Raw genomic sequence first — 25,384 nt, forward strand, 5'->3', positions numbered from 1 at the left:
AGTAAGATATGAAAGGAGTAAGAATTTAGAGTAAGATATGAAAGGAGGAGGCTCAGCATTTTTACATCAATCTTCTTGTTTTTTCAAAAAGTTTGGGCCAATTCAGCCTGCAGATGTTAGTGGAGCCAGGCAGGATTTCATGGAGGTTTTTTCCCAATGTGCACAGATTGTGTTAGTCTCCAGAGGTTCTGCTGTTCTCAAGCATGGCACACAGGTGCACAGGAAAGCCCAACGTGTACCTTACTAGAAGGTCTGTATTTACCAATAGTGTAAGATTGATTAGGAGTAGGATGTATATAAATAGTTATTTCCGTAGATATGTTCTCTGCCTTAAATATGCCATTAGTAATTGTTAGGGAGTAGTGGTGGCAAATCTCTTTCTTTGGGTTCAGGTAACATTGTCCTGTCCTTAGTTCTCTAGCAAACTGGACTTTTCTGGTAGGATAATCACCCATTAACTTTAGCCTATAGTCTCCAGCTTATGGCTGTCTTGTCAATACTAATTGCAAGGGAATTTTTTTTAGAGATAAAGTAGTAGATGCCATTTTATCAAAATGGGAAAAAAAAATAATATTGCTTTATGTGGATGTGGATAACAAGGCAGGTGCTTGTGTGTGTCTTGTAACAAGCAGACTGGCATTACAAGAAGCAGAACTCAAGGAAAACAATGTATTAAAAAAGGGAGTATTTTCTACTTCAGTGGGTACTTTGCTAAACCTGATGTAAACCAAAAATATTCAATATGGCAAAGTTAAGGCCTGTTTTAATAGAGAATAGGAAACTAGATTTATCAATGAGCATCTTTTCTATAAACCAACATAGTAAATGTCTTAAAGAGGGGGAAAAAAGTTATAATAATGTCAGGTCTTTCAAAACTATAAAACATCTCAGTAATTTTCTAGAAGTCAGATAAAACAATGATCTTTTTACAATGTTCCCTTTTAACGGATTTTTAGTTATAAAATTTTAATATTTATTCAAAGTGCAAGTTTGCTTTAAAGGATGTCTAAAAAAGAGCCCTGTAAGAGTCTTATTTCCTGGACTTTTCTAATTCTGTATCAAACTTCCGATGCTGGCACACAAGAAAGTTATTACTCTGAAGGGGAGGACCTTACTTAGACCAGGTTTGAAAAGTTGAGCTATTTTTTTTCAGGGATCTCTTGAAGGCTTACTGGGACCTGAGTGTTTCCTTTGAAGGCAGTATTGCTGCCCACAGAAATAGGAGCAGTCTGTAGATTCATATGTGAGTTGTATGGGCTATATGTGAGGAGGATGGGAGACACCTTGCCATGTGCAGTGAATGCCTGGTGTGGAGGGCCAGCAGTTGTTCCCAGGGATTCCTTTGCTATTGACTGTGGAAATTGATGTTTGTTGTGGACTCTTGTGATCCCAAGGAGTGCGAAGCTCTGCGGTGCCATTTGGCATCCATTTCCAAATGAGGATTTCTCGGGTACTGTGCCTTAAGTTAGTAACAGGTCATTTAAGTTTTGTAGCTGTACATCATCAGAAGCATGGTGAGCCTAGGCAGGTGAATTATGCATCATCCCCTACGATCCCCATTCTTGGGCAGCTGGGTTGTACATATTTTTTTCCAATTTTTCTGGTGGTTGAAAAGTGACAGACCAGACAGATTGAGTACAGTCATGATGCAGCCAACAGCCCACCCCCTGTGGTTGATCTGTTGGCTTCTTCCTTTTACCTCTTCTGATCTTGCCTGCTCATTTGAGCACATAAGCTACAGTAACAAGAAATTCCTCTCTAATCATGGTGCCTTCAAGTAACTTTAAGTACAAACTGTGTGCGCAGATGCTGAGCATCAGTAGTTAGCTGTGACCCCTTCGACATTGCTGGAGTAACAGATGCAATCTTTTTCATCAGGGGATGCAGCTTTTAAGAGGAGACATTATTCTAGTACCTTACATTATTGATAGGAAAAATGGAGTTGCTATCCCTTCATTTCCTTCACAGTGAGACGTGTGCAGCTCTTTTTTTTTGTGCATGCAAGAGGATGGTGTAGTTGCTCAGTTGCCAGTGAAGGCATAATTTACCTTATGGGATCTGCACCAGTGATCATGCATGAGATGGAAATATCACTCGATGTAAGAGATCAACAGTGAAAACCCTTTGTAGCCAGACCTTCTGACCCTAGAAGCTAAATAAAATTCTATAAGTGGCTGCCAGCTATGCTCTCACTTTCATACTGTTGCCCCAGACTTGACTCCATAAGCTTGCCTTGTTCTTGTGCCCTCACTTCTTCCCTCAGGATCCCAGTGTCACATGGGTGTGTACATGTGTGATCCTTTTTTTACAGACTTAATTTGTGGCCCTCATTCTGTGATTTACAACAGGAATCAACCCATAAAGGTATTTAAATACATTGGATTGTGGTTTTGTCTTTAACGTTTTGATGAACAGCTGTTAGGAAAAGGGTGGTGTTCATGATCTTTCCTCAACAGAAATGTTTTGGAATTCACCTGAAACTATCTGAGAATTTGGGTGAAATTCTAAGTGGAAGTGTTGTTCTGTTGGAGTGACTTGAACAAAGATATTTGATTGTCACAGGTAATTTTTGTAGTGCTAGAAAGGAATCTTTGAAGGACCCTACTGAAATGTAGATACACAATATCTGGAGAGGGCATCTCATGAACAAGTAGGGAGTAAATCCCTCTCTCTCATCTGGAAGATAAAAATTTCCAGGAAGAGTGCCATCAAGAAGTGGCTCTGCTGATTTCACCTGATGACTGAGGGGGTTGTGTGTGTGTGTTCAAAATACTATAGGCAGAATACCTCTTAAAATTGATTTTAGTCTATGCTTTTGAATCCTCTGACAGCAGTGGCTGGCCCTTAAGTGCAAGGGTCGGCAGCTCCTCCACTCTCACTTTTTATGGAGGCATGGGATGTGTGGAGGGAGGACCAATAAGGAACTACTCATACATGTGTGAGTACTTGGGTAATGACTAAAGCTGCCACGTGAACTCTGAAAGTCTCTACACCATAGTAGAAACCTCTTCCCCTGGTCAGACATCTTTAACTGTATATATGTTTGATTTTTTTTTAATGCATCTTTTGTTGTCTTAGTATTGTCCTAAACAACAAAAAGTCTCAGTTTGTGTCATTTTTAGGCTGTTCTGTGTGGTAGTTGTCAGATTTCCTTTCCTCCTATATCTTGCCCTGAAGACAAAATATAAATTAATATTGCAGGCAGTCTTGTTCCTGGACTGTCTGTGTGACTTGGCTAAATCTGTGGGCCCTTTTTCTGTGTTGGTAGTTGGAGGCACTAATGCTTCTTTATTCTTTACATCATTAGTTTCTTGTGGGAAGAAGTTATTAATCAAACAGATAATGTAGTAATATTGCATTCAGGTGCTAAGATACAGTCTCTGCACCTTTTTTGCCATAAAGTACCTGACACCTGAAGCTCAGTAGAAATCTCACTATGTATTAAAAGCACTTTCCCTGAGGGTTTCAGGGTTTGTACATTCAACACTTTTAGATGTCTGTATTGAGTGAATGGTCTTGGGGGAGCATGAGAAGAGGGAAGCTTGAAAACTCATTTAAATTGCAAGACTGTAAAGAACTCTTTTGTCCAATCTTCTTCTGTCTGCAGTTTTATTGCCCTGCAATATTTGACTTGTATGTTAGGTTTTCTATGTTTGTATTTGTATTTGAGAAATGTACACAAAAAACCTTTTTATAACATGCTGCTACCAGTGCTCATTGGATTGCTGTCACTTCCCTGTGCCTTTGTTTACTTTTTAATTTAGTTTCAATTTTGTTCTTTATTTGCAGGTTTATAATTAATTCATGTATTTATTTTAATTCTGTGTCTTTCATCCCTTTCTCTGTAGTCCTTAGTATTTCTGTCTCTTGTGTTAGTTCCAACTTTGCTACCTTCTTTATTTTTTGTATTCCAAGCAGATAAAATTAGATGGATGTTCAAGAACCCATAAATATTCCTACTGGCATTAGAAATGTGTAGATCCTAGTTTTCTCTTCTCTTCTTGCAATGATAAGGAGTAAAGAAAGTTCTTGCTGTAAGTTTATTGTTGAAACCCAAACCTCAGATATCCCTTGGATCAGATATTCTGATTATGGAAGCAAACAAAGCTCTGTTTACCCTGACTGATGCTCAGTCTCATTGCATTTTTTCCAGTTAATTTACTGAGAATTTGCTGATATTTGTTCTTATTCAGCTAAGTTTTGTTGACTGGGTTGTTCATTATGGGTTTAAACTTGTTCTTTCTAACAACTTAAAACATTGGGAGCTTTTTCCCTCTCTGTATCCATTTACTTGGTTATGTCTTTTGAAGAGGCATTGCTTCATTAAACATTTTCCTGCTTAGTCTGTAATGATCCTACTACTTCCACTCTAAACCCATTATTTCATTAAATAGTTTCATTTGTCTTCAGTGGTATGAAGATGTTCCACATTGTCTTTGGTTCTTGGGGCCTCTTTGATACATGATCTTCGGTGGTGTAACTGCATTGTGGAAGACTCAACAGGGTCTATGCCCTAATTCCAGGTTGGCATGATTTTTTGCCTGTAATGGAGCAAATATGTTATTTAATTGTCACACTCTGGTGACAACAGTATGATTATACTTCTACAAAATTAAGCATCTGAGACTACTTCAGGTCTTGTCTCTTTCACCCCCGTCTATTCCTGCAGTAGGACTCCAGTGTTGGTAGTGGGAAGCCACTGTGTACGAGTAGTAGGTGATGAGCTGATGCTTGTTCTGTGATGATGAGCTGGACCACTTATGTACTCTTTTGGTGCAACCCAGTAGTGAGACATGTAAACATGAAGGGAGAAGACAATAGGTGTCTGTATCTCCAGGGGATGGGCCATTTTGCTGCAACACCCAGGGCTGCTGGAGGGAGAAGCAGATTGCCAGCTCGGAGTGCCAGGGGGAGCAGCTGCCAGCTCCAGCTTGGCCTCCAAATGGGCTTCACATTTTAGCAAGTACTTAGCGCTTTTGGGCAGGCTGGGAAAAAACAACTTCTGGAACTTATATCCTTCTGTAGAAGATTTCTGTTTGGTCTGAAGACCAGGAACTGCAGTGACCAAAGAGCCAAAGGGAGAAATGGAAAGGATGAACCCACTGCAGTGGGGTTCTTTCACATTAACCCTGTTTCTTTCGCAGAGGTCATGAAGGATTCCATCGACTGGGGAGGTGCTACCTCACCTCTCTCTCCTCAAAGGGAGCTTTTCATGCTCTGCTTACTTCCCTTTTTAATGGTTTCACATTTCCAGGGTTAACTTCACAACTTCTCATTGCTACAATCTTTTTAGTTTTAGAGTAGAAGTTTTATGGAGTCCAAGTGTAACTTTCTGTTTAGGTTCTTTGGGCAATCTCTGTCTTGAACAATAGGTAAGTTGAGGATTAGTAGTAATACACTACTCTCTGCAGTAGTTGTAGTGAGTTTGTGCTGAGCTTTTGCCATTCCTGAGTAATGGAGTAACCACGCATAATGTACATGCTATTAAGATTGGTTTGAGTTGTTTTATGTTTTTTTCTGTGGGGTTACTGAATACTATGCCTCAGCCAAAAGGATTAAATAAAACTTGAGCTATGGGTTTGAAATTCTGCATGAAACATCTGATCCATATTACTGCAATGTACCAGAAACTGCATTGGTATGTCAATTCTGCAAGCAAAAAATGATTGCAATGCAATTTCTTCTTTTTAATGTAAAATCATACATATCCTCCCTGCAGGGATTTTCTTGTTTAGTGGACTACAGTGTGGATTTGGAAAAAAACATAATTCATTTGTATGTAAATACAACCTGAAGGCTGCAAATATCTGAGCTTCTACAAAGACAGAGAGCACGTACATGAAAACAAATGGACCTGTTGTCGTTAGAAATTCATAGTTTACCATAATAGGGGTGGGGGAAAAGGTTGTGTTTGAAACCATATAGGTCAGCATTTCAGACTTCTGTGTTTGTGTTCCAATTAAAGGAGAAAATGGAAAAGCTTCTGGATGTTTACTATTTTTAGGTCAACTTGAGAGGGAAGGAACAGAAACAATATTTTTCGTATGTTCTATTAGCAAAATATATGCCACAAATAAGATATTTTTGTGTTTGGCTCGTACATAGGTTTGTGTGAGTTTTATTTGGTTTGGAAGTGGGCTTTGTGAATTTTTGGCAGTTGTTCCATTTCTTTTTCTCTGTGTTAAATGCAAATAAATTTTTCAAGATAACTGGAAGTAGAAATTATGTCTGTGGGTCTCACAAAATGCTGGGAAGTACAGGAAGTCCAGCATTCGAAAGCAGAAGAGAAGGAGGGGGGAGAGAAACAAGGAGATGGTGGATGTTTGTGGTGTTTTGCAGCAGCATTTGGTTTACCTAATTTTTGTTCCTCGATATAGTAAAAATATTTTGTTGCTAAAGTATTTTGATTTGGACTTAAAATAGCATAAATTATTTTGATATAAGTTCACATTAACCACCACAAATTCCTCACTTACCTGTCACTGTTGCTGGGGATACAACTTCTGACTCCTATTAATGCATCTTCTACTTCAGCAAGGGAAAATGCAATTTAGTTTTATACCTGTTTTAGAAAAATCTATGATAAAAATGAACCAATGCCTTCTCTAATAAGTATTAAAGACCAAACCTGTGCAATTTGTAGTAAGTGCAGTCTATCCTCTTAAAAATGTCCAGGGGATATATGCACTAAACTCAGATTAATGCTAATAGGAGTTACCTAAGATAATAGCTCATTTATTTAGTGTTGCATTTCACTTTAATTTCTGTTTTCTTTTTATGAAAACAAAGTTAGGGTTGGAGTTTATGGTATAAAGAACTTTTTTTCCTTCCTCTCTGTAGGCATGCTTCTAAGAAGAGCATTGACCATGAGGAAGCCCATGTGTTAGTTGTTTTTTACTAAACCCACAGAAGAAAATGGAGCCACGTTTCAGCCTTGCCGAACCTTTTTCCACCATAGTTGGCTGAATGAGAAATGGTCATGTGATTATGCTGACACCCCAGCATGCATTTGGTAGACCTGTGGTTAACTCGTTCCCTCTCCATGTGTCTGCTCTTACAAAGCTTTGTCCTCATGATACTGTGCTTTCATTCTGCCAGTATGTGCCCAAAAGGCTGCCTCTGTTCCCGCTCTGGAGGTCTGAATGTCAGCTGTAGCAATGCAAACCTCAAGGAAATACCCAGAGATCTTCCTCCAGAAACAGTCTTACTTTATTTGGACTCCAATCAGATAACATCTATCCCCAATGAAATTTTTAAGGACTTGCATCAACTGAGAGTCCTCAATTTATCAAAAAATGGGATTGAGTTTATAGATGAACATGCCTTTAAAGGAGTGGCAGAAACCTTACAGACTCTGGATTTGTCCGACAACCGGATTAAAAGTGTGCACAAAAACGCTTTCAACAACTTAAAGGCCAGAGCCAGAATTGCAAACAATCCCTGGCACTGTGACTGCACACTGCAGCAGGTATTGCGGAGCATGGCCTCCAACCATGAGACAGCCAACAACGTCATCTGCAAGACTTCTGTGCTGGATGAACACGCAGGGAGACCATTCCTCAACGCTGCCAATGATGCTGACCTCTGCAACCTTCCTAAAAAGACTACTGATTATGCCATGCTGGTCACCATGTTTGGCTGGTTCACCATGGTGATCTCCTATGTAGTTTATTACGTCCGACAGAATCAGGAGGATGCAAGGAGGCACCTTGAGTACTTGAAATCCCTGCCAAGCAGGCAAAAGAAACCAGACGAAGCTGATGACATTAGCACTGTGGTATAGTATTCTGAATACAATGAGACTGCCTTTGTGATGAGAACTAGAATTGGATGACGCTAAAACCGGAGGTTTACTTCTAACGTTCATTGTAAACATTAAGACTTTTGGGGTTGTTTTTTTTCTTGTTTAACTGAATTACACCACTGTTGAGCTTTCTAACAGAAAGTTTTGTCTGGTTGGTATACTTCAATTATTTCTCTGGTGGTATCCTAAAGCAAGTTAATTAATATGTAAACATTAGTTTAGACCCATTCCACTATTTAATAACGAAATTTATTTTTTTAATTTAAAAACCAAATAAAAGCTTAAATTTGAACCATGTAAAGCAGAGTAATTTATTGATCAGAAACCTGTGCAGTGCCAGAGCACACTTGGTTTCTTCAGAGGAACGATGATGAAGAGGTCCAGGAGTGGAGGGTGTCTGAAGGGCACTTCTCACCCTTGGGTGCAAAGTGAAAAGCTGGTGAATGGTAGCCTGTCTGGGGGGCTGCCCACCAAGATGGGAGAGGGGCGCAGTGTGAGTAGAGCAGAATGCTCTGACTCTGAATGTAAGGGACTGATGCTTGGTTAAGACCTCAGAGGGCATTTTGGCAGTGCTGGGGAGGAGAAAACATAAAGGAGCTGCATTTCAGGATGTCAAAGAGAGGTAAGTTGGGGGAATGTGGTGGATTTTCATCTTACACCTGCTTACTGCCTTGTGTGAGCTTCATGTGGGTGTCCTCAGCACTGGGGAGTACAGCAAGAAGGCAAGAGCAAACTTAGTACACTGTTCAAACTGGAGTACCACTAATGATGATTAAAATAAAGCCTAATAAAACTGGTTTTTTTTAATCTGTATATAATCTGTTCATAACTAGAAGTGACTTTATTTTTTAGGGTATAGCCTTTTTTTTTAAAAATGAAGGAGATAAATTAATATATAGGCTAGACATATTCTGTTGTGTGATAGGAAATACATGTTTTTGTATGATTTCGTGGCTAAATATTTGGGTGGATATAAAACCCACATGCAGTTAAACTCAGTGTTGCGTATGAAATGGATATTTTAAATTTCTGCTGTCTTTAAAAATATGATGGTTTTCTCTTTTCATAGATAAAGTTTTCAAAGGGAACAAATTCTCAAGAATGTACTCCTCTTGTTCTTTATTACCATAATAAAATGATGCTTGTCTCTGGGTCCCTGTAGGTCCCGTCTAACTGACGTTGGAATGTGTATTACTGAAGGGTGGATAAAAAAATATATAAAATGCTCCTTTGCTAGAACAAGTGTTAAAGGACAGCCTTAAAAATTAAAAAAAACTCTGGAGTCATTTCTCCCATTAGATTATCTGTTATTTCTGTTACAGTTATACTCTTTTATATTTTAGAGGGCACAAGCTTGTTTATCTTATTTCTTTCAGAACATTGTTAGAAGAATAGCTAAAATCTGTTTCAAAGCAAGTGAGAGCAGGAAAATGAAGACGATTTTTTTTTCAATATGCGCAGAGTCAACTTTTTATGTAATCTTTGTAGGCTAAGTCCCACCTGAGTTCTTGTGACCAACTTAGCTGTTTGCATTGCTTTAGCTCCATGAACAGTTTTTGGCAAATCAAGAGAGTATTAGTGTTTGTAAAGGGCACAGTCTGTCTGGGAAATATCTGCTGTCTGATATTTCTGTTCCTGAAACTACCTCCCTTAACTAAAAATTTTATTTTCTAAGCTGAGGAGACTGTTGATTACACATCCTCCTTAGTTAGCAATTTATACTTTCTTTTTTCCAAGCTCTATCTGGCTATATACCCCAGCCCCATAAGCTCTGCATAGCCTCCTTCAGGAGCCAAAAGCGGTAGGGTTAAATACACATGTGATTCTGTGATTCTGAAGAGAACATATAAAATATTATACTGTACTGGCAATATAACAAACCCTACTGAATGGGATGTGTAGTGCCTCTGTATAGGCTGAGCCAAATTTGTTCCTGATGTAATTCTCCTAATTTCTCTAAAATTTCCTTCAGAATAAAATTGTTTTACTTTCTATCACTGTGTTCCCCAAGTGATATTTAGGATCCAGCTAGTATGCTACTTTTGGAAAAAGCAGGGGAGACTAGCTAAAAGAAGGAACTGAGCTGGAGGTACTAATATAATAAAGAATTCAATGTTTATTCACAGCTGAATGCTGAAATTTCTACACAAAATTTGGACAAATTATTTAAACAGCAACATTTACAAAATTCTGGGTGGTCCTAAAACACTTCAAAAACACTTGCAGGTTTTAAAAATTATATTTCAAGCAACATTTTAAAAAAGAACCCCTCTTCCCAAACCTGACAAAAATATAAAGAATGTATCTTTAGTTTTTCTGGTTTTCCACTTTATTATTTGATCTGCAAGACAGCATCTGGAGCTGGTATAGATTTACCCAAGCTGAATTTCTGACTCCACATCTTTAAATCCAGACCAAAATTAATTTAAACCAAGTTAAGCATTACTCTGTAGAAATGTTTTGGAAGAATGGTTTCCAGTCAGTTCTCCAGGTCTATTGATTTTCCTTAATTGATCTCTATCAAACATCTCACCTCACAAAAGTTTTCCTTTGAAGTCTGTACTGAAATCTCTTTTTTAAAGTGTGAGAATCAAGGCAATACTCGGACAACCAATAGATGCAAACTCATCAAGCTGAATTTAGCTGATGAGGAAAATTAATTGAATCACTGTTCCTCAGCTTTGTGGACCAGACAATGTAAGTTTTCCTGTCAGGTCAAATATTTGAGCTCTATCTCTTTGGTTCATTGAAAAGAAACAGAAAAGAAAGATAAAAACTTTTAGCATGAAAATATGCTTGCTTTTTTCACATTTACTACACAACTTTCTGTCCAAAACTACCCTGGAGAAAAGCCTACAGTCTGCCCTTTGAAGTCAATGGCACAAACTTTTAAACTTTGATAAAGTTTAATACTTAAAGGAGTTATTTACAAAAACAGTTTTGCTCAAAAATGAGTAAATTGCTGTGTTTTTTGCTGTGATACCTTAGGATGTAAATACAGATGAGAGGAAATTGATGTTTCCTTATTTACAGGAGATAGCATGTGGCAGAAAATGAGGGACATACATAATACAGTGATTTTTTATTTTTGTTTTCCATTAACATAATTCAGGTAATATAGAGCTGGGCTTAATAACTTAAATGTCATTAATTTTTCTACCCCGATTTTCTTAAAAAAAACTTCCCTAGTTTTTTGTTTCAAAATGGTTAATGATAACTCTCTCAACCTTGAATTTTTTCTTAAAAGTAATGGTGATTTTTCTGTGTTAATTTTCTGGTGTTATTATGATCTGTGAGCAAAATCTGTGATAGTGCATTTGGTCTGTGTGTATTTAGGATCAGACTTTATGTTTTTATTTTGTTCTTAGCTTGGTACAGAATTAGATACAGATATCTTCATTGTTAACAGATGTGTTTTCAAGTCTTCATGATAGCAAGATTCTGCACTGCAATTGCCATAAGTTTCAGGGGCTAAGTATGGACAGAAAGTGTGGTGATCCAGGTTCTTGTCTTCCCAGGGAGGAAAGAAGAGAATAGAATCCTAGTTTACCAAAGAGATGCCATGCAGATAATCTACCACATTGTTTTCCATCTTGAAAGGGGCGAATTGTAAGTATTAAGAAGCAAAAAAAGGAAAGTAAAAGGAACAGCTGGAGACTTAAATGCTTGAAGGTGTCATGGAGTCTTGCAGCATGTTTAGATGTACAGTGGGGTCTTGGAATTTTTAAAAAGGATGTCTCTCGACTTCCACACCTGGAAAAAGAGCTAAACTAAGCAAGAGTAAATGAGATTTTCATGAGTTAAAAACATAATCTTTAAATTGTAAGAGGGAAATCCAAAGAAGGAAAACAGGATATGAATTCTAGTGAGGTTGGATGTAAAGCCATAGTATGGCCAAAACAAATGGGGAACATTGGTTTTTTTTTTAAGCAAATCAGAAACAGGAGTCCCACTTAAGCAAGGGCCAAGAGTTAATTAGGTATTAAGGAGCAATGTGGATAGACAGGACGAATGTTCTGAAAGAAACTAGGCTAGCATGTGAGAAGGGGAAAAAGTCATCCTATGAGTTAATTCCTGGTTAAAAGAAAGAAAAGTAAGAAGAAATTGTCCATTTTCTTGAAGGAGAATAGTTACTGAAATTCCTGAAAAGGTGTCTCAAAGATCTCAGAATAGGACCAATGCTGTACAGTGTATTTCTGGGTGATGTGGAAAAGGGAGCTGATAACATTTGTGGATTATAAACAGTTTTGGAGGGCAGTCCAACATACAGTTAACTGTGCAGAAATACAGAAGGTTCTCACATTTCTGTGTTGGCAGGTGATGGTAAAATGAAAGTTGGATTTGGTTTGAATAAATACAAAGTACTGCAGATGGCACATCTGTAGCTATGAACACAAGGATATTCTCTAAATTGGCTATAATCAAATGGAAAAAACATTTTGGAGGCACGATGGGAAGCTCTTCAATGACAAACACCAGAAATTATTAGGAGGGAAATAGTCAAACATCATGGTGGAATGGCCTGATAAACCACTGAATAAAATCTGTGATGAACCTGCATCTGGAGCATTGCATTCAGTTCGGGTTCTCCTTGTCTTCAAGTAAGATGAACTTATATCTGAATTACTGTGTAGAGAAAGACGATAAGATCATGAAGGATATGAAGTTGTTTCCATGGGGGAAGACATCTAAAATCCCCAAGCATGGGGGTGAGACGCCATAAGATAATAACTGGAGTAGTACACAAAAGGTAACTTCAGGAAGTCTGATCTCTGTTTCTTGCAACAGAAGATAGAGCAGTTCTGATTAGACAGTGTTAGGCAGTGTTAGGTGGTGGGTTTTTCTTAAAATACTTTTTGTAGAGAGCATGCATTTAAATGATAAAGTACAGGGTACTGTAGAGAAGAAAACACAAATTCAAAGGTAGGACTCCACAAATTCTCGGAAATCAAGGTTGTTAGCAGTTAACAATACTGACATTATGTAGATACAATTCTTAACAAGGAAGGTCTCTACTCATCCCAGGAAGCAGGGATGTTTTCCCTAGGAAAGGCTCACGAGTCTATGCTTCTCTTATTCTGTCTGAGGTGCTGCTGTGGGTGTTTGTAGAAGAAGAGAAGGTGGGCTTGATTTGTATGGCACCGATCCTCTCATATATCCAGCGGGATGCAAATCATGTTGCCAACCTGTGAGGCTTGAAAGGGTATTTGTTGTGTGGACAAGGAGGTTTCACATGTATGGAGTGGGAATGAAGTCCAGGAAAAGCAACATCATGTTTAAATGTTGGTATCTCCTCGCGGTGTATTGCAGTACTAATGGCTGGACAAGGTTTGGATGCTCAGTGCAGAGTTGTGCCAAGATCGTGTCAACTAAAGGAGTGACAGCTTTCCACTCGGTACCTGTGGGAAAGTTATTCAAAGACCTTGCCTGACATATCAAGTTGCATTGATACTGTTACAGCTCACCTGGTGGTTCATCTAGAAAGGATGGGAATTTCCCTGCAGATTCTTCATTAAAACGAGGCTAAAGACTTGTTTTTCACAAAGAAATCCCTTCATCCTTGTTTCTTCAAGTGAAAACTGGTGTGATGACTTATTGAAAGTATAAGTACTTCATAATGCCACTTACGACAGGGAAATACCCTGGAAGCTTTGGTTTTATTTTGCCCGAGTCAGTTAATCTGAGGAGTGAAACCAGCCAACAAGCATTAAAAGCAGCCGTACTATAGCAACATATGAAGTAGGTGGTTTTTGCATGGCAGTAAATACATGAGTATATATGTGTGCGGGTCATCCATACATCTCTGAAATTCACTTATTTCCCTGTGGTTAGGTGTGTGCATGACTATATCAGATATGTGTATATACACGCACACAGATAAAACAGGAACTCCTTTGGATGCTTTGATTTCCCGTATTTAATCATGAAACATGTTGCTTTGTTGCTTCAAAGCCATGATTCATGCTGCCTCTAAGCCAAGTACACCTCCGTCCTCAGCCTTTAGCAATATTCCCTGGTCCAACTACCAGCTGAACGCGATGTGGAAGAAAATGTGACACTGGCACAGCTCATCCCCTTTCTGAGATCCTTAGTCACATCCATTGGTTACCATATAAAGCTGTTACAGACCTTTGTGAACAACCTTTTGTTTTCCTTCTGTCTCAGAAAGCAGTACAATTTTCTAGAAAGCAAAATAGTTAGGTGGATGATGTAAGGCCTTCTACCTCATAAGGAACAGTCCTGTGTGTAAAAACCAGAGTGCAAGTGCAGCTAGTGTCCCTGAATCTTTTCTCTTCTGCACTTGTTTATGAGTAGATTCTTGGCATTACAAATGTGTTTGGCTGTGTTTTTCTCCTAGGAGATAGTTATGGTCCTTGGAGGAGATTTCTTGAGATGCTTGTGAATCTGAATACAGCTGTTAATTCCAAAAAAACTCCAGAATGAAAAATGAGATGGTTTTAAGCTTTCCCACTGCAAGAAAACTTGAGAAGCAGTTAATTATTTGGGAAATCAAACATCTGTATTATTCTTAATGCTGTTGTGAGGATTCAGAAGCACATTGTGAGCATCCTGCTGCCTTGGTGGGGCAGTCTGCAAGCAGATTTCATAATGACGCAGCAATCTCCAAACTGAGATTTTACTGGACATTCAGGGGAAGACAAACAAACTAAAAAACCTCAACCAACCAAACAAAAAAAAAACCACACAACAAAAAATGTCCATCTTCATCCTTCATAATTATTAGTTACTGCCTCATAATCAAAGAGTTTGTGATCTCTAGACTTCTTCATAACTCCATCTTAATTTGGAAAAATAGGTCTTTTTAACTACATCTGCCCCAGTACTGGCACTATATGACCTGACACTACTCGTGTTTAAATGGAGATTGAAGTTTAACATATTAGCTAAACCATGTCTGCACTGAGGTCTGTTTGTATGCCTGTCTGCACATCTGTAAAAAGATATTTGGGTATATATTAGAAAAATATACATTTTCTTTATATAGGTGTGGCTATAAAACCATGCTCTTTCAGATATGTTCTGAAAGTTTTTAATGTATAAAAGCAAGGAAAAAATTGGAAAAGAAAAACAGACTCCAGAACTTTCAGGTTGTCTTCGGACATCAAAGCTAGACAAAAAGGAGAGAAGAAAAAACACTACCAGGACCCATTCTTGTTTCTTCCTTTGAGGATTAGCTTTGTGCTCAATGCTGCATTTCATGGCTTACCAATTTTTTATTTCTGTACCTAAGCCAGATTAACTTTTTTTTTCAGCAAAGTCTCTTTTAAATGGAGTTCTTAGCTACAGAGAATACTGAGGCATATCAAGTTGGCTGAAAATAACCTGTGACTGCAACAAATAAGCTCTCTAGACAATATCTCTATACTCTGTTAATTAAATTCAGTGGCAAAGGAAAGGAGTTGTTGAATTAAGATAATACTAAGGAGATTTCAGGTTTTCAAGTAAATACTGGCTTTTATATTCTTAATGTGGCTGTATATGGGGCAACCAACACACCTTTTTTTATCCTATTTCAGAAGCTATGGATCTAGTTGCTATTAGAGAACACAAAACATCTTGTCTCTTTCTTCATTTAGTCCCTAAGGATAAGTGCTTTGGGAAATACCATGCTTGGGAAATGCCACTCTGAGAGTAGTTTGTTCAGAGTCCCACCTCAGCACTGGCAGCTGTTTTGTAGGACATATGTAGAAGGAGGGAAACTGCTGATTGCATGACATCTGTGAACCCTCTCCCTCTTGAAGTGACTTGGTTACCACTAGTAGCAGATACACCACAGGTCAGGATCCTCATCCTTTAAAACCATAGGGAACTTTCTTTTCTACAGAATGGTATAAGGTAGTTTTGGGACATCAAACTCTTCCGTGTTACAAACGAAAAAACACCAGCAGAGCCAGTTGGATTTTCAAGAAGAGGGTGTCTAATCACATCACAGCTATATGCAAACTAGATATTTTTCCCCCGTCTTTAGTCTTTTGTTATTTAGTATTACATTTGTGGTTCAATAAACTTCATGGCTCTTCAGACTGAATCTTCAAGCAAGTTTGTTTTCACTTATCAAAAATTATTTCCTATTGCTATTAATGTTAGACCTGACTAGGAGATATGTGCATGGGTGGGCAGAGATTTGGTCTTTTCTCGTGGTTTTTGCAAGATTCATGAACTTATTAATATATTAGGGATTTTTACAAAGTAAATGAGATATGATGTGTATACACAAGTTGTTTTTAAAACATGGCTAGTCATTAAATGAATAAAGTGAAATGTACCGTATTATATTCTGAAGTTCTAAAGTAGAAAAAGGCTATCTGCTTAGAAAAGCTGGTTAAGGTATGAAGGTATTCCTTCAGACAAGAAGCTCTGCAGTACCTGGAAACATCTATTTCTTTTCAAAAGCTGTGGCAACACTGAAACTATAGTTGCATGATAGTAGATGCAAATTGCAATGCTGAAAATGATTTTTAGATAATTAAAGGAAATTGATATCTATCTTGGGTTTTTATGCTGTAATGCACCAAAATTCCTGGCTGAACTTGAATTTGTGCTTGTTTTTTTAGAAAACTTTCTTCCCACATCCAGGAATGTACTTTGGGCTGCTTATGAAACAGAAGTTTTGCCATTGCCTTCAGTGGGATCAGCATTTCTGCAGTAAATGTGTTATTGATTTGGAGTGAACTGAGTGACCGTTCTGACAATTGCTTTTGTACTGAAGGGGTTAATTTGGGTTTAGCCTCTAAATAATTATGTCACACAGCTCTACAGTGGTGCACTCTCAGAATTCTAGAGTGGCAATGAGGGACTAGCCTTTCCTTATGCTGGTGACAATTAGCAATGACAATTGCCTTAAATTTTTATTTCTTATATGAAAAAAGACACATTGTGTCTTTTTGTATTTTCCTGTACATAGACCTCTGGAATCCCTAAGTGTGTGTATATGAGGGCAGGCTTTGTCAGTGAAAAAAAGGAATTCAAGAGAGTTGACTGCATATTATTAGCTTCTAGTAATGGGTCACAGTTCAGGCAGCATCACCCACAAAGTTACTTTATAGCAAAATTGCTGGAGTCAGCAGGCTTCTAGAAAATACCCACCATTATTGTTTAAATGCTTGTATTCCAGTATTTTTTCCAATTACTTTTGTTTCTGCACCATTGTGTTCTCTGTGAATACCACTTTGGAGGTGAGCAGAAAGTTGCCTTAGGATGAACAAGATCTGAATTTCCAAGCTGTGAGGGTGTGGAGGAAAGGTCTTTCATGGAAAGTACCACAATTATGTACAACTGTACATAACTGTGGACCTGAGGAGACCTGACACACATTTCATGCCTGGCCCCTGACTGTCTCAGTAAATAGATGCTGTACTTAGCACAGAGAACAAATTATTTGGGCTGAGAAGAGTGAGTCATTCAGAGCTGAGTTTCTTTTCCTGAAAGCATACAGAAATGCAATGATTAAATAGGCTTTACATTTCGAAAATCCTGCAGGCAAGTCTTTAATCATTGTTGAAATGCTTTTCCTTCTGCTGCCAGTAGATTTGTTTTGGCATAGCACGGTGATGAGTATAGGTACAGCAGTCAGTTTTAACTGGTAGGGGTGTATGGGTGACAACTGCTCACGTTATGTGAGCACAGTATTGGGTGTCTGACGAGTGTGCTCCTTCTGCTGCAGGTGCTGGATTGAGCTCCACAGAGAACCAGCTTTTCCACACAAACTGAGAAGATGCCTGCACTGCGTGGGCTGGCTGAATTTGGGGAAAGTGAGCAGATGGCACCCCTCACTGCAGGCTTGATGATGCTGTTTCTGATGAACTTGGTTTGAAACATCAGTTCTCATCCCTTGTAGAAAACCACAGTGGTTCATGAAACACGAACCTCAGCTGTTCCAGCTTCCTGTTCCCATACACGTGTGTGTGCACTTGTGTGGGTGCATCAGGATTTGACTCAGCTGGGTCTTGCTCGTACGAGAGCAGGAATTTATATGCCCGACATTGTGAGTTAGTGCATATAAAGATGATGGGCTTGGGCGGCATCTCAGGGAAACTATCTGCAGACTTGTTGGAGAGTGGGTGGGAGAGGGTCAGAGGGTGCTTGCTGTGCTCATGTGCTATTCCAGTATTCATATGAGATTCGTGTTTATTTTGTTTTCTGTTCTCTTACTTGCCTAATACTGGAACCTTTTGTGTAAAAATGAAAGCAGAGTAATTAAATCAATACTTATCACTGCCATAATGCAGAAACACTTAAATACTGCATGATATATGTCATGTCAGAGCCTGCCAGGTTGCTTTTATCTGAGGGCACTACCCCAGGGCAAGGAGTCAGCCAGGTTCTTGGAACATCTCTGATTGACCGCAGGGCATCTGTTTCTGAGCAAAACACACTTTGTTCACCAGGCAGCTACACCTGGGGGGATTCTCTGTCTTTCGGTGCCAAACCATCCACTTGTCTCTCAGACGTTGTGCATTTCCACATGCAAACTTCATTTCCTGTTGGAGAAAAGAGGTCATTCAGAGGGTCAGGGTGAAGCGTGATACGAATCTGCACATTGTGCTCCCAGGGAGAAAAGAGTAGCTGGGGTGGATGAAAGAGGACCTGATTTGAAGCAAGGGGCTACAGGAATGCCTGGAAAAGCCAGTAAAACCCAGAAAGCTGGCAATCTATATATGAGAGAAGCCCTGTAGAGAGAGAAGGAAGAGGTGGGAGAGGCTGAGGTAAGAAAACTGCCTGGAGAGGATGGATGGAGATATGCTTTCATTCAGGCAGCTTCTGGGAGGGAGAGAGGGATGCAGAGGGGATTCTGTTCAGTCACCACAACCCTTGCTGACACCATGACTTGTTTTCCACCTCCCATAATACCACTGATGCTGCTCTCTGCTCTGAAAGGGCCTTTTGGGGGCAAAGCTGAGCTAGGAGAGAGAGGTGTTGGGATGCTTAGGCTTCCGATGAGTCAGTTCCCCAGTTCCATTCAGGCTGACCAGAGTGTTTCTCCCTTGCCACCTGCAGCCTCTGAGACCTTAGTGGCCTGGTGACCTGGGTTGGGAGAAGGCATCCCACTGCTGCAGCTGCTGCTGCAAGGCCAGTTCCCACCAAGTGGGGTAGGGGAAAAAAGGTGCCAGCAAATCTGTGGTGGCTGCTGGGTTGATCCCACAGTGCCATATTGCCACCCCACGGCTTGGCTCTTCAAGCTGATAATTGGCTCTTCCCTGCTCAGCCCTCATCAAAGACTGAATAGGAAAGATATTTTTCTTTTCTGGAAGCAAATTGTAAATAATGTCCATGCTCTGCTTTCCCACTGAAAGCTGTTTAAACCAGCTGTATGTGCCTTTGAAAACACACGGAAGATGCAATGAAGAAGGGAGCAGGCTATATAATCAAGTCATCCCTTGCTTGCTCCTGTTTGCTTTGTATGTCTTTTTAAAAAATTGTAATCTGGGAGACCACCTATCCTTCTGTAATGCCTTCCTGGGTGAAATTCAGTAGTGGAGAGGGTCAAATCCCTACCTGCAGTAGTTTAATGTAATTCCGTTAAAATCAAAGAAGCTGTTCTCATTTATCACATTGAAGGTCCTCTTGCAGAAAGCATTTTTAACTGCTAACATCCTCACTGAGCATGAGGGAAAGAAATTCATGGTAATTTGGGGGGAATATTTAACCAGTATAGTTTAAAGGTGCTCCTATTTCAGTTGTGCCTAGGGATTCCTATCAGAGAAAAAGATACTGATAAAGGGGATGGTTTGGCACAAGTTTAATTCAACATTGACTTAAGCTGTCAGGGCTAAGTAGATCAAGAAGAATAGCACTCAAATTATGACAGCTGCAAGGCTTTGTAGATAACTAAGAGAATCTAATTTTAATTATGATCTTCAGGGAATTTTGAAAAGATCAGATTCTTTCATCAGTGCATAAAAGGACAAGAAGCATCTACATGAACTCCTCTCCCACCTTAGAGGTAGTAACAATCCTGGCTTTTAGCCCAAAGCCTGTGAAGGCCAATACGACTTTTGGTTTTTTCCCCTGGAATTATTCAGTACAATATTATTGTTGTTATTGCCATACTGCAAAGTTATTACCATACTGCAAGGGTTATTGCCATACTGCAAGGACAATAAAGCAGAGCTAAGAAACAGAAGTTATAATCTAACTAAGTACCAGGGAGTGGTGAAGACTTGTGTCTCTGCTCCTTCTTCGTATAAGTGCCTGCTAGTATACCACAAAGACATGGAGGCAGAAGAAGCAAGAAGCCTGTGTGTTCAGAAGGCGTACTATGACCATGTTAGTTTTGCTTTGTATTTATCCTCTTAAGTTGAGAGTGGACACACATGTACATAGCAGGGTGAGTGGTATCTTGTGAGTGCAAAATGACATACTGTGAACCATTTTTTCTGATATTTTTCTCCAAGTTTCATACCCTCCCTCCAATTCCTAGCATGCTGATGTAGCTAAATCTTCCCTGACTTTTTTCACATCACATTAATTGTTTGCCAATGAACAGGGTCTGATTAGCAAGTTTCTAAAACTGAACCTATGAGATGCTCCAACTTTCATGCTAAAATGCAAAAATTTTCTTGTTGACTCAAGACCACCTTCCTTCCAGTTTGGAGATATCTCCCTCACCCAAAAAGATTTTAAAAAATTAAAGAACTTTGAAAATTTCAGTCTCAGGCTTTGTTGTAAGTTAAAAACTGTACTTTTGAACCAGAGGTTTATTAAGGTTAGTGGTTATAATGCTAGTATTATGTCCATTGCTTCTATAAGGAATTTTTTGAGAAATAGTTTGCAAGCAGGCATCCTGCATTTAAAAATAACCTTTTTTTGAAGACTTATTTAATGTTTTAGATACAGTTGCTGTCTCTACATAAGATCCTTATCATTGTTAAGGAAATGAGAATTACTCAGGACTGTTATCACTATTATTCCATGAAATATACTCAAGTCCATAGAGGTAAACCCTTGGTACTTACTACCAGCCTCCTCTAGGACCTCATCATTCTTAGATGAGAATGGTATGGATGGGAGACCTGTCTGCTGGGATGCTTGATATCAACAAACTCCAAATGAAATACAGGAGTGTTCTTCAACTTTTAGACAAATGCACCTTGGTGCAGGTCACCTGTAAAGGAAAAGATATATGAAGGACACTTGGAAAGGTGTTCAGAAAACAGATGGTTCAGTTTTATTGTTTCTCTCTTGCTTACTTTTCACTTTTGAAATTGAAGTCCTACCAGGGCTGCAAAATGTTACAGTGGTTGCAGAAATAGCAAAGTAGTGAATTGCCACAGCCAAATGAGATGATGTTTAACAAGAGAAATGAAAGGGGTTTTTTTGTCAGACTGCCTCAGACTCAGTTAGCATGTAATTTTTTTTCAGTGGCTAATTAACTTCAGATAAAAGAGATCATACAGTTTTAATAACAATTTTGGTTCTTCATGGAGATGCAGCAACTCAAACATCCTTGATGCATCCTTTATCAAGTCTTGGAAAGCGTGAAAGACTAAATTCAGTATCTTTTGGAAAGATTTAAGGTAAAAGAAAATCAAGAAGGGTTTAGCTTTATTCTCTTCATCTGTACTTTACCCAGCTGTAATTTAGCCACCAAATCGACGGGGAAGAAAAGCTCCATACAAAGTATGTGTGTTCTCTCATGTCAGCTACAAGGGAAGGAATATTTGGTGTACAGGTTTAAATTTCTTTTAATTCCCTGAAGTTTCAAACTCATCTGTGTTCCAGCTCCAAGTACACTGATACATAGGACCAAGTTTGCAAAACCTCAAGTAAAAGTCTGATTGAGTTTATAAATCTGGCCTTAATGAGGAGACTTAGAGCTGGATTATTCAGATTGTTTTGGAAGTCAAGGTGATTAAAAATTTGTCTTAAAGAACAAGGCTCCTTTAGCATCTTCTTAATGAAGACCCTAAATTTAGAAATGCCCGTTTAGGAAGAAGGTAAAAGTCAGAAATAAAAGCATCTTTCTTTAAAATAATAAAAACAATTCTTCATTTCAAAAGGGCGGGACATCCTAGGAGAATGGAGCCAAGCCCATGTCCTCTTCTTCTTGTGCTGAGCTATGGTGCTCCCAGATGCTGAGTGAGGGTCTGTGGGGATACTGCTGCCAGTAAGGTGGGAATCAAGTGGATAGGAGCTGCTCTTTCTAGCTCCACTTGAAGTAAGGGCAAGGTGTGGGCTCAGTCAGTTTGGTGGGTTGTCAACCTGGTCATCAGCAAGAGTTTTCACTGCTGCTGCCTCCATGTCCCACCATGCATCGGACTGGGATGGTGCTCACCCAGATCATCTCCCAGATCACCCCTACATGTGGGGATGTTGGTGACAAGTGTTTCTACCCATTTCATTTTCCTTTTATCCTTCCTGTCAGTCACTGAAGCCAAGATTCAGTTCTCTGCCTCGATACAGAACGATGACAAACCCCAGTAGAGTCTAAGGGCTGGGGAGTGTTCTGCAGATATATCCAAATCCAAGCTCTGCACAACAGTTTATCTAGCCCATTCATGATTCCCATAATATGAGGAAGCATTTTTGGAAAAGGAGTTTCATGTTTTGAGAACGCTGTTTTCTACATGCAGTGTGTTAACTGTATCTCTTGTGCACATCGTTAGAGGGGCTCCGGCATTATGAGGACAAAACCCAAAGAACTCCTCTAAAACACATGCAGCTTGCTAATGACCACTTTTAAAGAAAGGACATTCCTTTTATATCTTGTTTTCTAAGACTGACTCCAGGGTAAAACTACATTGACTTTAGTGTCTCAAGTGAGGATTAAGGGCTCAGAGTATCCGAATGCTTAGCCACTCATTACAATTAAAGGTCTTGATGTCAGACATCATATCCTAATGGAGTATGTATTAATCATCTGGCAGGGAAAGTCTAGCTTTAGAAATATGTGACATCCTGAAGTGCTTCCACTTGGCTCATCAAATTCAGCATGAAGATCAATTTGTGCATCTGCAAGCTCTTCAAAAGTAGCTGACAACAGAATGGCTTGTTTGATCAGAGACAAACTTCTCTGGCTTGTTACATGGTGTATGAGTCTCCGAGTTTACCTGCCTCTCTTGTTTTTGCAGTTATTCTAGGAAAAGGGGTTGGGGAAACAACAGAAAACTTTAAGATAGATTAGGATAAAAAATTATACTCTGTGACAGAACTTTAGGATCGAGATAAACTGTGTTTTATGTAGTACCCTAATGCACCCAGTTCTCTAAGCTTTTTTTTCTAACCTGAGATCTGTCAATGTTAGGAACATCTAAGATGTTCCACTGCTGGTGGCAGATATGCCATTGAGCAAAGCAGTTGCAAAACTTCATAGATAGGGGGATGCAATATGCTTTTCCTGATCATCTCTATCTACCATTAAAGAACACTAAACGTCACACACAGATTTCTGGTTGGTTGGTTTTGAATTGAATTATCAAAGATCTTACATTTCTCTTAAGTCCTTGAGCACATTTGCACTTGCTGTCTTTTGCTTAATGTGCCTGTTATAAAAGTGAAAAGGTACTGTTGTTTCTTAGACTTGCGGATAATAATAATAATGGCCCATCTTCGCGAACGAAGATTTGGGGAAAGGTCTTTTTACCTTTCCAGCCTGCGCAATGTATTTTTTAGGTGAGACACAGCCTGCACTGAACTGAGCCCACCCTTTAATCCTAAGGTTCATCTGCCGGGGCCAAGCAAGCTTGGACAATGGCAGTGAGGTCCTCAGGACGTAGGTTTGTTTAGAGTGTCCTTCTCATAGATGGATGGCCACACAGGGCTAACGACCTCCATCAGGCCAGGAGACCGGGGACTCGAACCCGTGGTCGCAGCAGTGAAAGTCCTGCACGCTAACCACTAGGCCACCAGGGGTCTTAGACTTGCGGATATAGCTGAGAAAAAGGGGGAGAACCCAGCAGACAAGATCTTGCAAACTGCAGAAACTGGAAAAAATCTTGCTTGTTTTTTTCTCCCAATTATGTCAGTTGGCTACAAAAACATGTCAACTTTTTCCACATACCTTGCCGGAGGCCTTATGACAGCTAAAACAATGCTGATGCTGTTTAAATGAATGCAGTGTTTCCAACTTTTGAGAACAAATGGTATTCATCATCCTACTAATATTAATAACTGTAGAGGAGAACACTGGTTACCAATCAACTGCTTATTTTACAATCCTATCTCAAAACAGCCCCAACTCCACTGGCCACTTTGCTAGATAATCTTGTTCTAGCCCACTGTCAACATTTAAGACAGAGTTTTCTGTCGAACTGGAGAACGCACAGACTGGTAAATACGTAATAAGTGGGATTTCAAACAATCCAAATGTAATGATTTTCACTAGATGGTCAAAAACAGTTTGCCTATTATTAAACAACAATTTAATAATGGACAGATTTGCTGATCACATCTTGCATTGCTGCAAACTTGATCTGAAATTTGTGCTACTGTGGAGCCTCAGGCACCCGTGTCTCTGCCGGGGGAGTATAAACTCACAGTGAGGCTTCCTTAGCATTTCAGTGCCACTGCACAATCCTAAGCACATTTCTCATGACCACGTGCAAGTTTAATGTCAGAGTTTCAAGTGAGAACAAGAAGACTCTTGTGCACAGAAGGCAGAGTATACTCATGTTTGTAATGTATAGGGTCAATACCTAGAAAAGACTTGAACAAAGTCTATGTTTATAGAATGGAATAAAAGAAAAGTGGTGACAGTGTGTGCTTAGTTGTATGGTTTCTGATATTTCTAAAGTGATTAAATATAAATAATCAAACCATGAACACATTTTGGCTGCTTGGCGGACATTTTAGTAGCACTTGGCACCATTGTGTGAGCTTTGCAGTGACAGCTGATGACACTTGTTGGAGGATAAGGTAATGGGTTCACAGCATCAGATCAGTATTTCACACAGAAAGGGACTAATGAAAAAAAAATCCTTAGGACATTTCTGGGCAGAACAAACTAAAGAGAAGATATTAGGAGAACAAGAAGGATTATTACTGTATTATGCTACTGCACTGTTTCATGACGTTGCAGCACAGAATTGAAGTTGGTGCCAGTTCTTTTTTTGGCTCTTAGAAGAGGTTTCTAAGCATTTGAGGAGAGTTAGTTCAAAATGATGTGAAAAAATTTGACTTTTTTTTTTTGAGATGTTGTTGATGATTTGCAAACAGTTCCAAGTAGTGTTTGAAATTTTCCTGCTTTTTTTTTTTGCTTTTTGTTGTTGTCGTTCCTCTGTTGGAAGAAAACTATATCTGTTATTTTATTACTCTGCAGAAAAATTATCTTTTAACCTTGAGGCATGTATATTAGTTTTATTTCACTTTAGCCTATTCAGTTGCAAAGCAAGTATAGTGAATCAAAGCTGTTGGTTTAGCTATTTTATAATTTGTTGGCTTCCTTTTAAAGCCAATAACCATAGCACTTCCATAACGCTTTCTGGCCATGCTAGTTCTCAAAGAAATAACACACTCATACAGATTTCATTGATCTTTGAGAAGGCTGGAACTCTATTTTGTTAATAAACGTATTTTCAAAGCTATTAAAACTTTCAATTAAACAGCATGATTTTTATGCTA

At 39.1% G+C, this 25,384-nt stretch overlaps 1 protein-coding gene across 3 annotated transcripts in view; it reads left to right on the forward strand.

Annotated features, from left to right (window-relative positions):
- Positions 1–9,079, forward strand: part of LRRC3B (leucine rich repeat containing 3B) — a 46,614-nt gene extending 37,535 nt beyond the window's left edge. For all 3 annotated transcript variants that reach the window (XM_027675419.1, XM_027675420.1, XM_027675421.1), the window contains exon 2: positions 6,841–9,079. In XM_027675419.1, the coding sequence (XP_027531220.1) occupies positions 7,004–7,783 (780 nt within the window). In that variant the 5' untranslated portion in view covers positions 6,841–7,003 and the 3' untranslated portion in view covers positions 7,784–9,079. The remainder of the gene's footprint in view (positions 1–6,840) is intronic.
- Positions 9,080–25,384: the final 16,305 nt, after the last annotated feature.

Source organism: Neopelma chrysocephalum, unplaced genomic scaffold, assembly GCF_003984885.1.
Source record: "Neopelma chrysocephalum unplaced genomic scaffold, ASM398488v2 Primary Assembly neopelma1_26, whole genome shotgun sequence".
NCBI classification, from domain to species: domain Eukaryota; kingdom Metazoa; phylum Chordata; class Aves; order Passeriformes; family Pipridae; genus Neopelma; species Neopelma chrysocephalum.